The sequence below is a fragment of the Pristiophorus japonicus genome, chromosome 4 (genome assembly GCF_044704955.1).
Source record: "Pristiophorus japonicus isolate sPriJap1 chromosome 4, sPriJap1.hap1, whole genome shotgun sequence".
Classification (NCBI taxonomy): Eukaryota; Metazoa; Chordata; class Chondrichthyes; family Pristiophoridae; genus Pristiophorus; species Pristiophorus japonicus.
The window spans coordinates 141,493,004-141,508,459 of record NC_091980.1 but is presented as its reverse complement, the minus strand read 5'-3'; the positions used below and the strand labels follow the sequence as shown (position 1 = coordinate 141,508,459).

General features: G+C 47.6%; 1 protein-coding gene across 1 annotated transcript in view; it reads right to left on the bottom strand.

The window, feature by feature from the left end:
* The window catches only part of lcp2a (lymphocyte cytosolic protein 2a), a 534,123-nt gene that overhangs the window by 54,613 nt on the left and 464,054 nt on the right, over positions 1 to 15,456 (bottom strand). Inside the window, exons 9-12 of the mRNA XM_070877846.1 lie at positions 12,587 to 12,668; positions 10,555 to 10,635; positions 2,934 to 2,959; positions 1,385 to 1,407 (exon numbers count right to left, since the gene is read on the bottom strand). Coding sequence (XP_070733947.1) covers positions 1,385 to 1,407; positions 2,934 to 2,959; positions 10,555 to 10,635; positions 12,587 to 12,668 — 212 coding nt within the window. The remainder of the gene's footprint in view (positions 1 to 1,384; positions 1,408 to 2,933; positions 2,960 to 10,554; positions 10,636 to 12,586; positions 12,669 to 15,456) is intronic.

Genomic DNA, 15,456 nt, shown 5'->3' with positions numbered 1-15,456 from the left:
CAGTGGCAGCAGGGGCCAGCCCACACTGCGATATGTGTGCGCATTAGGTCCGTGCAGCAGAGCTGGTCTCCAGTCGTCCTGGTTAACCCTTGCCACTGGACCAAGACCTAGCTCTGTCAAGCCCATGTGGTGGCTGGTGTGCAATGGTCATTCCACGTTAAAAAATCCACACACAGGCATCTTCCACCCTTCAGGATGTAGTTCGCGATCTTCATTCGAAACATTGTGAACTCATCCTTTTTTTGGCATGGAAGCAAGTCATCCTCATTTTGAGGGATTGCCTATGATGATGATTTCCTCTGGTAAGGGAAACCAGAACAAGGAGGTATAAGCTTAGAATTCGAGTTCGGTCATTCAGGAGTGAAATTAGGAAGCATTTTTTCCGTACAAAGTGTAGTGGAAATCTGAAACGCTCTCCCCTAAAATGTTGTGGATGTTGGGTTAACTGGAGCTTTCAAGACTGGGCTCGATAAGATTTTTGTTAGGCAAGTGTCTCAAGGTATATGGAGCAATGGTGGGTCAATGGAGTTGAGGTGCAGGTCAGCCATGATCTAATTGGATAGCGGAGCAGGCCTGAGGGGCTGATTGGCCTCCTGCTGTTCCTGTGAAAAGAATTGACTGACAGGTGGCTTCGTGGTCTTTCCTCCGCTTTGTGCACAAGGCAAACTGAGGTCCTGGGCACAAAGCTAAGGGCAAAGGAGTGAAGAGCTGCAGCTGAGGTCTGTGTGGGCCGAGGTAAATGACCCGGACACTCAGGTCCGTGTGGACCCCGAAGTAAATGACCCGGACACCCAGGTCTGTGTGGGCCGAGGTAAATGACCCAGACACCCAGGTCCGTGTGGGCCGAGGTAAATGACCCGGACACCCAGGTCCATGTGGGCCGAGGTAAATGACCCGGACACCCAGGTCCATGTGGGCTCCGAGGTAAATGACCCGGACACCCAGGTCCGTGTGGGCCGAGGTAAATGACCCGGACACCCAGGTCCATGTGGGCTCCGAGGTAAATGACCCGGACACCCAGGTCCATGTGGGCCGAGGTAAATGACCCAGACACCCAGGTCCATGTGGGCCGAGGTAAATGACCCGGACACCCAGGTCCATGTGGGCTCCGAGGTAAATGACTCGGACACCCAGGTCCGTGTGGGCCGAGGTAAATGACCCAGACACCCAGGTCCATGTGGGCCGAGGTAAATGACCCGGACACCCAGGTCCATGTGGGCTCCGAGGTAAATGACCCGGACACCCAGGTCCGTGTGGGCCGAGGTAAATGACCCGGACACCCAGGTCCGTGTGGGCCCCACCTCACCAGTGCTCAGGCGGAGGTGGGAAAGAAAGTTGGTCGGACTGAATGATAAAGAAAAGGTAGATCTGGCACGCTGCTTACCTGGGAGGTCCTGCCATGGCAAGCTGAGAAAACAAAAATTACACTGATGTTGGAGAGAGTTTGCATATTTATAATAAAAGATTTAACATATGAGGCGATGGTCAAACCGAATTTACTTTGTGAAATGGAGAGTTGTAAATGTTATTAAAGGTGCTCTCTCCCGTCCCACTTGCCTGTATTTCCCTGTCCCACATACTGTTTGCTGGACTCCCACGTCGTTTCAACTGGAACTCGGAGGGCCACTCCTGCTCTTCGTGGCCCCACAAAGCAAAGTTAGAAATAACGCGCCTGTTCGTTTCCTTTTCATCTTCCCGGCTGGTTCCGAGTCGCTTCAGTCGGGCGGGAAAACACCGGTGCCTTTTCCCGCTCAGGCACGAGCTAAAATCAGTCGGGGCCCGATGATGTCATCGAGAGACTCCGTCTGAGTAATAACCGCGGCTGGCGCGAGCTAGGCGACTATCGGCCAGTGAGTGATCCAAGGGAACTTTAACCGCCCACCCCAACGGGAAAGGTTAAACACGCCCCCCAAATAATCGTCAGTCCCCAAATACAGAACAATACACATATCTACGTAATGTTTATGCATTTGTTTAACATTCTCTGATATTAAAGAGAAGATTCTTATTATTCAGGGAAATATTTCAGGAATGAACCTGCATTATAGAAAATAAAGTATTTTTTCTGCATTACACTTAAAGGTGGGAGAAATCTGGGAGCGCCCTTTTTGGGGCATCAACTTTTAAAAGTTGAAATAATTATCCACAGGCGCAAATGTTTTTCAACTTTTAAAAAATTTGGGATTTGCACTCCAGGAAGGAAGTGGAGCGTTAAATCAAGCGCACCACTTCCTTCCTGGAGCGCAACAGGCAGCGGGAGGGGGGGCTAGTTGTGCAGCGCTGCACACTGGGCCGTGTAACACTGCCGTAGTCCAAGGCTCCTTCCCTCCCTTAAAGTGAAGGCCCATCGCTGCAGGCTCTGCATTGGGACAACTTACCTGGTCACCGACGGCAGCCGCGATCCGGCCCGATCAGCCCGATACACTGCAGCAGAGTGCCGGGCTGATCCATCTGGATGGGAAGTTTGAAAAAAATTGACTTACAACATTGCAGAAATGGTTTTTATTGAGCCCGGCCACCTCCCCTTTAACCTCTGCCCCCCTGAAGCGCCTGGCCTCCCGATGGACGCCTCCTGCAGCTGGTGATGCTGCAGGGGGCGGGACTGAAGTCCGGGTCGGGGCGTTACCGGGGTGATGCGCATGGCGATGATGTCATGATCACCAGGCAAAGGAGATTGGGCCACAACGTCCTATCGTCGTCGCAGAGCGCCCGTCGAATTTAGCGGGAGTCGTTCATCTCGTCGTGTCCGGTCGGGCAGTGGTTCCCGATAATGGGGGGGGCACTAAGCAGGCCAGTTTCTTCATAAAAGCAAAACATACCTCACATTCATTGGATAACGTAAGTTACTCAGGCTCACTTCAGAGACATACACGCAATGGAAGGGAGACAAAGACAAGTGTTCACACAGACAGTGGAAGGAAACGCTGTCTTACCTTCTCTGCAAATGGAGACTTCTTTACTGAAAAATTAAAGCAATTCATAAATAAGATGAATTAATACTCAACATAATATACAAAGTACAGATCAGAAGATGTCAATGATCAGATATCAGACAATTGGATATTGCTGCATTAGAGAGCAGCACAGAGTTCACTAAATAGGTATGGATTATATTTATTCATTGTTTGCTTGTTGAAAGGAAAGTGATCATAAGTCACATCAACTATGTCCCAATCTTATGTCACCATAATTATGGCACCAACTGGCCTGTTGGGATGCAGTACTGGTATTATATTTCAGCATGCAATTACGAACACAAGAAATAGGAGCAGTAGGGGGCCATACAATCCCTCGAACCTGCTCTGCCATTCAATAGGATCATGGCTGATCTTCGATCTCAACTTCATTTTCCTGCCTGATCCCCATATCCCTCCATTCCCTTAGAGTCCAAAAATGTATCTATCTCAGCCTTGAATATACTCACTGAGTATCCACGGTCCTCTGGGACAGAGAATTCCAACGGTTCACAACAGTCTGAGTGAAGAAATGTCTCCTCATTACAGTCCTGAATGGCCAGCCCCTTACCCTGAGACTATGCCCCCCTAGTTCTAGACTCACCAGCCAGAGGGAACAGCCTCTCAGCATCTGCCCTGTCAAGCCCCCTTGGAATCGTGTATGTTTCAATGAGATCAGCTCACAATCTTCTAAACTCCAGAGACTATAGACCCATCCTACTCATCATCATCATCATAGGCAGTCCCTCGGGGTCGAGGATGACTTGCTTCCACACTAAAAATGAGCTCTCAGGTGACTGATGAACTCATTTTAAATGGTGGAAGATGCCTGGTGCGTGAATTCTTTTAACGTGGAATGGCCATTACACACCAGCCACAACACGGGCTTGACGGAGCAAGGTCTTGGTCCAGTGGTAAGGGGATCCCAGACGAATGAAGACCAGGCTCTGTCGCATGTGCCAATACATACACACAAACTCAAACATACTCCTACTGTCCTCCTTCCCACAGGACCTCTCTACGTGGAATTCATAGTACGCAATGTGAGCCTCACGACCTCACAGCCTCGCTATTGGCCCATGTTGCGCCTTCCCTTGGTCTTGTCCATGCTGTTCCACCTATGGGCTCCGAACTCTCCACTCCTCAGTGTCTCGTCCATCCTCTCCTCTCCTCTCCCGACCTCTGGACCTTGCCGGTCCCTCCCTCTGGACAGCGCCAGTCCTGACCTCTGAACCTCGCAGGCCCCGACCTCCGCACCTCACCATTCCAACCTCCGCTCCTCGCTGCTTCCGACCTCTGCTCCTCATTGGACAAACCTCTCGTCCCAGGAATCAATCTAGTGAATCTTCGTTGCACCCCCGCCAAGGCAAGTATATCCTTCCTTAGATAAGGAGACCAAAACTGTGCACAGTACTGAAGGTGTGGTCTCACCAAGGCCCTGTACAATTGTAGCAAGACTTCCCTACTCTTATACTCCAACCCCCTTGCAATAAAGGTCAACATGCCATTAACCTTCCTAATTGCTTGCGGTACCTGCATGCGAACTCTCTGTGTTTCGTGTACAAGGACACCAAAATCTCTCTGAACACCAACATTTAACAGTTGCTCACCGTTTAAAAAATATTCTGTTTTCTTTTCTTCCCACCAAAGTGAAAACCTTCACATTTCTTTACATTTTATTTCATCTGCCACCTTGCCCACTCACTTAACCTGCCTCGATCCCTTTGGGGGCAAAATTGCCCCATTTTACAGCTCCATTAGCCCCGTTTTTGCCCAGGGGAGGGGGGCACGGCCGCCTCCTGGGAAGTTGCCTGGGAGTTTGAGGAGGCACGGCCATGGCAGCGGAGGCCTTGCAGTTAGCGCCCCGGGCCGCCGCGTAACCGGTGATGATGTCATCGGCGTGTGCAGCATCTCCTCACCACCCAGCACCGACCCCTTAACGCCCCGTGGGCTGTGAAGCTGGCATGAGCGGATGTCACCGGTAGCTTTGCGAGTTGCTCCTTAACGGGGAGGGCACCGATGCCCCGGGCCGTCATCTAGTTTTTGTCTGCCGACTCTCGGGTCGGCTCGACGATGGCGGCCCTAGCGTGGTCCCAGCCGCCATTGTGCAGACCAGCAATCTGCCTTGGGTACCGGGCTGCTGGCCCGGTCCCACGCCGCCCTGGTGGCCCAGTGGAGGGAAACAGAGGCCGTGGAGAGTGTGCAGTGGCCCTCCCCTTCCTTCAGCACCCCAGTAGCACCCAGCACGAGATTGCACTCCGCTTCCTTTGAGGGGCGCTAAGGGCAATTCCACGGGGCAGGCGCAGGGCGGAAAACGTCGCTGCCCCAGAAGGTTTTCGCACCTAATCTGGACACAGGACAATTTGGTCCCCGTGTGTCCTCCTCACAGCTTACTATCCCACCCAGCTTTGTATCATCAGCAAACTTGGATACATTGCACTCGGTCCCTTCATCCAAATCATTGATATAGATTGTGAATAGCTGAGGCTCCAGCACTGATCCTTGTGGCACCCCGCAAGTTACAGCCAGCCAACCTGAAAATGACCCGTTTATCCCTATTCTCTGTTTTCTGTCCGTTAACCAATCCTCTACCTATGAAGCAGAGCAGGACAATTTCCTGCAACCTACCAGCCTTATTCTTGAAAATGTGGAATTAATGAGCGAAGTGATAGGCCTGCTTCATGGTTAGTGTGTTGATAAACTCTCAGTTAGTTCAGCGCTCACATCGTGGGTTGGAATGGCCATTCGCCAATCTGAAGTCAAGCTGGAATTGGTCAATCTGGGTTCGTGATTCGGCTCAACAAAATTAGTCAGAAGAATCAGCATTCAACTCACATTTACTCCAGTAGGATTTATTATAACTACAGTCTACTGGCTGGTGAACAGCTTTTTGAGGTTGTTCCTATAAATGACTGAAATGCAGAGCTTTGAATTGCCAACAGCATCAATAAGAACATAAGAACATAAGAAATAGGAGCAGGAGTAGGCCACCTGGCTCCTTTGAGATTGCTCCGCCATTTAATAAGATCATGACTGATCTGATCATGGACTCAGCTCCACTTCCCTGCCTGCTCCCCATAACCTGTTACTCCCTTCTCGTTCAAAAATCTGTCTATCTCCGCCTTAATTATATTCAATGACCCAGCCTCGACAGCTCTCCGGGGCAGAGAATTCCATAGATTTACAATGCTCTGAGAGAAGAAATTACTCCTCGTCAGTTTTAAATGGGCGGCCCCTTATTCTGAGACTATGTCCTCTCGTTTTAGTTTCCCCTATGAGTGGAAATATCCTCTCTGCATCCATATTGTCGAGTCCCCTCATTATCTTATGTTTCAATAAGATCACCTCTCATTCTTCTGAACTACGATGTGTATAGGCCCAACCTACTCAATCTATCTTCATAGTTCAACCCCCCATCTCCGGAATCAACCTAGTGAACCTTCTCTGAACAGCCTCCAATGCAAGTATATCCTTCCTTAAATAAGGAGAACAAAACTGTATGCTGTACTCTAGTTGTGGCCTCAACAATACCCTGTATAGTTGTAGCAGGACTTCTCTGCTTTTATACTCCATCCCCCTTGCAATAAAGGCCAACATTCCATTTGCTTCCTGATTACTTGCTGTACCTGCAAACTCAATCTTTGTGTTTCATGCACAAGGACCCCCAGGTCCCTCTGTACTGCAGCACTTTGCAATTTTTCTCCATTTAAATTATAATTGCTTTTCTATTTTTTCTGCCAAAGTGGATAACCTCACAGTTTCCCACATTATACTCCATCTGCCTAAGTTTTGCCCACTCACTTAGCCTGTCTATATCCCTTTGCGGAATTTTTGCCGGTAAGGTTAAGTCCCCCAGTGTCAATGTGGACAGTTACAGTTGTATGGAAGTATAAACTAGCAGCTGCTCTAGAAGTTTTGATCTCTCTTCGTCAACCCCTCCCAGCTCCGCATCCTCCCTCTCATGAAGTAAGACAGAACCAAACACATTTAGGAAACTGTATGAAAAGAAACAAGTGGAGTTGTAGGGCAAATAACAATACCACTTGTTGTATCTAAGAGTGAACATGGACACCACTGCTTTCCTATAAAAGTGATCAGCCTCATGTCCATTGTCCATAGTCCATCATGCAGCTGTGTCTCGGCTAAAGTGGCAGGGAGGACACATTGATGACAATTGCCCCCCTTCAGGACTCCTGCCTCATGTCAGACAGATGACCTTGTTGTTGTTTTTCTCCTTTAGAAGTTATTCTGTTGGGTGGATTACAGCTGTTCCTCTCTAGGTGATCTTATCAGTAGTCCATGTTTACAGCATAGGTCTGGGCTTTGTGGTCCTTCTCGAGCTAATCTGGAGATCGTACTTCCTTAATCAGTGACATGGCTAAAACAGTAAGTGGAGTGCTTTTAAAATGTGCTTTTTCTCCCTAGACAATATTAATGACCCCCTCCGAGGAGATAGGGTAATGCACTGGATTAGCACACTGTCCTTTGAAATAGAGAAGTTGGGTTTAAATCTATCTTAACTGATGCGATGAAAGTCTTGCTTGTGGCTCTAACTTGAGATGCATTTGGGCAGTCCCAAACCGCCGCCCTTGGCCTCTGGCCCACACATAACCTGCCTCTGATCTCGCATTAAATTGCCAGTTTCACTCAAACACATCATAAATTTGGCTTGTGGTATTCTTCGAAGATGCCGTCTTTCAGATGAGACGTTAAATCGAGGCGCAGTCTGCTTCTGCTCTCCCAAGTGGATGTAAAAGATCCCACAATACTATTTTTGGGAAGAGCAGGGGAGTTCTCCCCGGTGACACTGGCCAATGTTCATCCCTCAATCAATGTGACTAAAACAGATTATTTGATCATTATCACATTGCTGTCTGTGGGAGCTTTCTACTTTACAACACGTCACAAGCGCTTCATTGGCTGTAAAGCGCTTTGGGACGTCCTGAGGTTGTGAAAGGTGCTATATAAATGCAAGGTTTGAGGTTGGAGTTTGGGCACATTGTTGGTGCAGATTCGAAGAGGCTTTATTTACTCCAGACATTCGGGGTCTGAGGTTGGTCTTTGGCAGTCTCGCTAAACAGACCAAAGTGAGTTGGTATCCCACCTGATGTTCTCTTCCATTGATTGCAATGCTACCTCAAGGATAAAATGCTCCAACCCTCATTTTGATCATCATAAAAAATCACAAATGGTGTCAACTACTTAATGCAATGCTAGTATAAATATCTTATCTATTCCTATGAGATTTCTTTACCCATTATTTTGAACAGGCCCTGCACTAAAAAGAAGTTGAGGTTCATGCACATTGTTTTAAGAAAATTGGCAAAAGAGCCAGAGGGGAGATGAGGAGAATATTTTTACACAGTGAGTTGTTCTGATGTGGAATGCGCTGCCTGAAGGGGTGGTGGAAACCGATTCAATGGGCCAAAAGTTGCTGTCGGAGGCTTCCCGCGGTCGGATGCCTCCAACCGGAATCTTTTTTACGAAAGTACCTGGTGGTCCTGGAGGAACGAACACTTCCGCTCCGAGGCCTAGACGCGCAGCCCAGCGCAGAGGCCCACGCATCCCAGAAACATTAGCGCATCCTGGGATCACGTGGGCCTGGACCACCAATCACAATGTAGTATTCTCATTGATAATAATGGTGAGTTCTGTTTGTACCAGCTCCCATTACTATCAATGAGAATACCCTCCAAAACACAGAAACACAACACAATAAATTAATAAAACACCACACATATTTAAAATGAATTGAAATTGAATTGTTTTAGGAAAAAAATTATTGATCTGAAAATGTTTTAAAAATGTTTTAACAGGGTTAAAAATAAACTTACCTTAATGGACAAGGTTTTTAATATAAAAATTAGTGATAACATTTAATTTTTCTATCTTTTAAAACTCTTACACAGAGATGAGGCGTAAGAGTTTTAAGGACATTCGTTGGGCCAAGAGTTGGGTAAACAGCCCAAATCTCCACCTGCAGAGGCTCTTTACTTTTGTCTGCGCTGGATCTGTCATAAGACAGTTCACCAGTGCCGGGTTTCGGCGCATGCGCTTTGCGTGCCTAAACCCGGAACGTGCGCGGCTTTTTCGGACGTATGTGCGCATCGTACGCACCCGGAGAGGCCGCAAATTACGGCCCAATAGTAATTTTCAAAAGGGAATTGGATAAATATTTGAAAAGGATAAAGTTGCAGGGCTATGGGGAAAGAGCGGGGGAGTGGGACTGATTGGATAGCGGTACCAAAGAGCCAGTACAGGCACGGTGGACCGAATGATCCTGTAAAATAACAGGCAAGTACATTTCATACCAATGCATTTGTGTGTGATATGGCACAGTACAACTCACCCCACAATAAATAAGTTCAGGCAGACAGAAGAATGAAGGTTGACAATTGCAGTTAGTAGGGAACTAGTTAAAAAAGAGCTGCATTTAGTTGGGGAATGGTGAGGTGCAATGTACCATTTCTATCATGATGGCAGGACGTGACTTGCACACTTTGATGTGTCATCTGCCAATAAACAACAAAAAGGTCTGCTGCATTTATGTAATGGATTTAAATGACAATATTATAACAATCACCGCTCACTTCTTTCACTTTTCCTACTCTTGTCAACAACACCTTGCTTAGCTAACTGGAACTTGCATTTATATAGCACCTTTAACATAGTAAAATGTCCCAAGGCGTTTCACAGCAGCGTAATCAGACAAGAACCGACACCGAGTCACTTAAGGAGATATTGAGACAGGTGACCAAAAGCTTGGTCAAAGAGGTGGGTTTTTAGGAGGGTCTTAAAGGAGCAGGAAGACGTGGCACTCTACTCGGAACTCCTTCACGGCAAACAAGCCAAAGGTGGGCAGAGGAAACGTAAAGGGACACCCTCAAAGCTTCCCTGATAAAGTGCGACATCCCCACTGACACCTGGGAGTCCCTGGCCAAAGACCGCCCTAAGTGGAGGAAGTGCATCCGGGAAGACGCTGAGCACCTTGAGTTTTATCGCCGAGAGCATGCAGAAATTAAGCGCAGGCAGCGGAAAGAGCGTGCGGCAAACCAGTCCCACCCTCCCTTACCCTCAACGACTGCCTGTCTCACCTGTGACAGGGACTGTGGTTCTCGTATTGGACTGTTCGGCCACCTAAGGACTCATTCTAAGAGTGGAAGCAAGTCTTCCTCGACTCCGAGGGACTGCCTATGATGGTGATGATGGTGATGATGAAAGGAGGAGAGAGAAGTGGCGAGGCAGAGAGGTTGAGGGAGGGCATTCCAGAGTTTAGGGCCCAGACGGCTGAAGCCTCGGCCGCCAATGGTGGGGTGATGGGAGTGGGGTCTTTATTAATTGTTCAGGTGGACTCCCAGTGCTATTTGCAATTGGACACAATGTTCCCTTCCAGCTGCGTGGCTGCATGGCAATCCAAAGGACCACACGGGCCGCTCAACACCATGATAATTTGAATGGCCTCCCCTCCCAAAAATGACCGGGTACATTGATTGGGAGCCCACCTCAGCGGAGGAATATAGTGCTCTTGCAGCATTAACGTAGGTGCAGTTTCAAGTACTCATTAAAGATTTGAGAGAAAATATACAGTAATATCACTTACCCAGCGAAGGAGAATCTCTGTCTGTGTGTGGGGAACCTGATGGATCTAAAGTCGGTTTCCTACTCCTGTCGACCATGGGAGCTGCAGGAAAATCGTTTGCATAATTTATAAACTATTGAAGCTCAAAAGTACTTTCACACTTAGTGTGGATACCAATAAAGCGCTAGCCAATGATACACATGTCACAGCTCACACTGCGATATGTGTGCGCACTAGGTCCATGCAGCAGAGCTGGTCTCCAGTCGTCTTGGTTAACCCATGCCACTGGACCAAGACCTGGCTCTGTCAAGCCTGTGTGGTGGCTGGTGTGCAACGCCCCCACCACACATTAATAAAATCCACGCACAGGCATCTTCCACCCTTCAGGATGTAGTTCTGGACCTGGAATATTAGGTCCTTCACTGAAACACCTGTGAACTCAGCCCTTTTCGGCATGGAAGCAAGTCATCCTCGTTTAGAGGGAGCACCTATGATGATGAGACTTGGAATTGTAACCCATGGAGCTAGCAAAATAATTCTGCCTGCAAATCTCTTCAGGTGGGCTGCCCAGTCACATGTGAGGCATTGCGTGTGGACAGGAGCAGAAAGTGAAGGAGGATCAGACCTAATCGAGGTGTTTAAGATGATTAAAGGAGTCAATAGGATCAAGAGAAACTATTTCATCTGTTGGGGGGGTTCAGAACACGGGGTCAGAACCTTAAAATTATTGCCGGGCCATTCAGGGTGATGTCAGGGAGCATTTCTTTACACAAAGAGCAGTGGGAATCTGCAACTCTCTCCCCCAAAAAGCTGTTGAGGCTGGGGGTCAGTTGAAAATGTCATAACTGAGATCGCTAGGTTTTGTTAGGATATTAAGGGTTATGGAACGAAGGTGAGTAAATGAAGTTGAGAAACAGATCAGCCATGATCTAATTGAATTTGAACAGGCTCGAGGGGCTGAATGGCCGACTCCTGTTCCTATGTTCCTATGTAATTATCATAGCCGTGGATAAATGTACAAATCAGTGGATAAATGTACAGATTATTGAAAGGCAATAACTTCAGAAGACTTGACCTGGTTGGTTTTAGGAACAAATGAGAAATGTTCTTTATTTTAATTCTGAATACTGAAAGTTGTATCATAAATGGGCCATGTTTAGTTTCCTGACTATTAGTTGTAGGACACTGTTAACGGTAGAGTTTCCGCTTTGGGTGCAATCCGCGATCTTGCCGCAAATTTAACTAATTTTGAGAAGTTAGCTAGTTTTTCTCAAGCTTCCACCAAACTCAAATTCTGCAATGAACCAGTGCAATTAGGCAGCGTTTTAAAATGTAATTTAAAAAAAAATTTGCTTTAAAAAATATTCCTTTAAGAATGGTAATGTGGAACAGTTTGATCAATATGAGTTCATTATAAAAAATAAGCATTTTATTCAGTGTCTAGTCCACCACCTATGAGTAACCTGATTTTAAATAACTGAAAATGACTTAAAAAACTTTACAGACCATTTGCTAGTTACATTGGTGTACAGTAGTCAGTTTCTTACTAAATTAAAAATAAATTAAATCACAAACAAGATGGGCCGAATGGCCTCCTTCTATGAAAACGTCCCGATTAGTGTCCTTGCACCTAAAACAAGGAGCTTAACCTCTGCAGCCTCCTCGAAGGCCCACAAACAGACGGCATTAGAGCAAACTCCCAATAGTGAGTAATTTGATCTTGGGTCATAATCCAGCTTTCTGGGTGGAGCCGGCTTCTAGCGCGAATTTGTTTAACTAGTGCAAAGGATTTGCACTGGATGTAATTTGCGTTTAAAATTCCGCCATCTTTTGCGCGGGTTTGGCCGATTTCGGGCGAATTTTGCCAAACCAACCAATGCAAATGAGCGGAAATCCCAGACCTTAAAATCTACAATGTTTATCCTCACAGAAATGGAGGCGTCCTCAATGACTAGAGAAAGGTGTAAGGGTTTTATGTTCATTATCAGTTAAAACAAACCGAACGTGGAGAATACACCGACATAGGACAAATACTCTGTTAATATGAAAGTACCTCTGTAGCCAGGCGATGAGAAGCCCCGATCCTTGCTGTGACCTGGATCCTCATTGACTGACAGGTTGGAGAACATATTTGGCTGGAAAAGAGCAACCATATTACTGTTATGCTAGTAAAAGGAGATGGAGTACTCGTTCCACATCTATCCGTACAAATTTTAACATGCACGTGTGTGGGATTGGTGAATTTTTGAGCTTACCCAGCTCCCAGAGATTGGCGCTACAGAATGATACATTTTTTCACTTTGAGTCTCTAACATTAGTATCGTAGGGGGTCAACTTTCACTACACCTCGCCCTGTGTTAACAGGGCAGTAACGGCCTCAACATGGGGTCGGAGGATTTGCTGCCTCGTTACCACTGGCGATGTGGCCGCTGCCATTTTGAACGGAGCTTATCAACAGTTGTCCAAAGCACCTGCCTGATTCAGGTGATAAGCCCTTTCTAAATGGAAATTGGGGTCCTGTGACCGATCTGGGATCCATTTTAGGTCAGAAGAGGTGGGGGCCTGCACAGTGCCCAGTTCCACAGGCAGGAAACTAGAGACCCACCAAGGATAAGTCTTTGCTCCCTACAGCTCACCTGGTGAGCGATGGTGAGAAAGGGACCTCGAAATTATAAGGGGTGGGGTTGCGGGGTGGTTGGATGGGGTGGGGGGTATTGTGGGGATTGTGGGGAGTGGAGAGTAGGGTGGAGGGTATGGGGGGTGGGGAGGATGGGGATTGTGGGGAGTGGAGAGTAGGGTGGAGGGTGTGGAGAGTAGGGTGGAGGGTGTGGGGAGTAGGGTAGAGGATGTGGGGAGTAGGGTGGAGGATGTGGAGAGTAGGGTGGAGGGTTTGGAGAGTAGGGTGGAGGATGTGGGGGAGTGGGGAGGGTGGGGATTGTGGGGAGTGGAGAGTAGGGTGGAGGGTGTGGCGGGAAGGGGAGGGTGGGGGATGGGTGAGTTGGGGTGTGTGAGGGGATGGGTGGTGTGTGGTGGTGAGGGATGGAGTGTGGGTGGGTTGAGGTGTGGGGGAGGTGGGGTGTGGGAGTGGTGGGGGGGGAGGTGGGGTGTGTGAGGGTATGGGTGGTGGGGGTGTGGGGGAGATGGGGTGTGGGGTTGGAGTGTGGGTGAGTTGGGGTGTGTGAGGTTATGGGTGGTGGACTGAGACAGAAGAGCATGGGGTTGTGCACCAGCAATCCTGCTGCGTATCCTTGCTTGACAGGAAGGTAGATCGACTATTGGGAGTGATTTAAGGTTATCCTGATTTTACAGCCATTATATTAATAACTGGGAAATTGTTGTGAATTGGACGGGTTGAACTCAGCCTCCTCATCAAGCAAGAGTCTGGAGCACTAACTTAGGAAACTTACTCCATAAAGTATTAGAACAAGAGAGGCACAAGTCAGGAGTGTGATGGAATACTCTCCACTTGCCTGGATGAGCACAGCTCCAACAACATTCAAGAAGCTCAACAACATCCAGGACAAAGCAGCCCGTTTGATTGGCTCCCCATCCACCACCTTCAACATTCACTCCCTCTACCACCGGCGCACCGTGGATACAGTGTGTACCATCTACAAGATGCACTGCAGCAACTCGCCAGGCCTTCTTCAGCAGCACCTTCCAAACCCGTGACCTCCACCACATCATCATCATCATCATCATCATCCATTTCAAGAAGGCATGAATTACATTATCCATAGTTGGAAGTTGAAGCAGGAAATTTTAAAGAAATGCAGAGGTATTCTGCACAGAAAAATTATATTGCATTCTACAAAAATGGTGCAGTAGTTATTTAATATACAGATAATTATTTTTATAGTTACATCGTACTTTCTCAAGGCAACTAAGGATGGGCAATAAATATTGGCCTTGGCAGTGAGGCCCACGTACCGAGCATGAATTATAGAAAAGGATGTTTCACTGCATGAAGCACATTGCTTCCAACGGCTCATATCCAACTGGTATTGTTGCAGAGTCCTTCACAATAATGTCAGCCTCTGAGTGAGATGGGCAACGCCGGCATAAACCTGTGTAGAAATTTCTCTCTGACTGCTGCAGGAATCGAGAAACCTCTCCAGCATTGCAAGGGACCACTGAAGTCTTTGTTGCGGAACCGCTGGAAGGCAACGAGAAGCGCAGGGGCTGATTTTCCTCGCCGCACCTCCCTGTAAATGGGGCAGGAGCAAGATGAGAATTGGAGAACGGGAATGGTGCCCTGCTGCTGGAGGGTCCCATTAACAGATGGACTGCAATTCTGGACTGTGATTCTGGAATGCGATTCTGGACTGCGATTATAGACTGCGATTCTGGACTGCGATTACGGACTGCGATTATAGACTGCGATTATAGACTGCGATTCTGGACTGTGATTATAGACTGCGATTATTGACTGCGATTATGGACTGCGATTATAGACTTCAATTATAGACTGCGATTATGGACTGCGATTATAGACTGCGATTATGGATTGCGATTATGAACTGCGATTATGGACTGCGATTATGGACTGCGATTATGGACTGCGATTATAGACTGCGATTATAGACTGCGATTATGGACTGCGATTATGGACTGCTATTATAGACTGCGATTATAGACTGCGATTATAGACTGTGATTCTGGACTGCGATCCTGGACTGCGATTCTGGACTCCGATTCTGGACTGTGATTATGGACTGCGATTATGGACTGCGATTCTGGACTGCGATTCTGGACTGCGATTATAGACTGTGATTATGGACTGCGATTCTGGACTGTCATTCTGGACATAGAAACATAGAAACATAGAAACATAGAAAATAGGTGCAGGAGCAGGCCATTCAGCCCTTCAAGCCTGCACCGCCATTCAATGAGTTCATGGCTGAACATGAAACTTCAGTACCC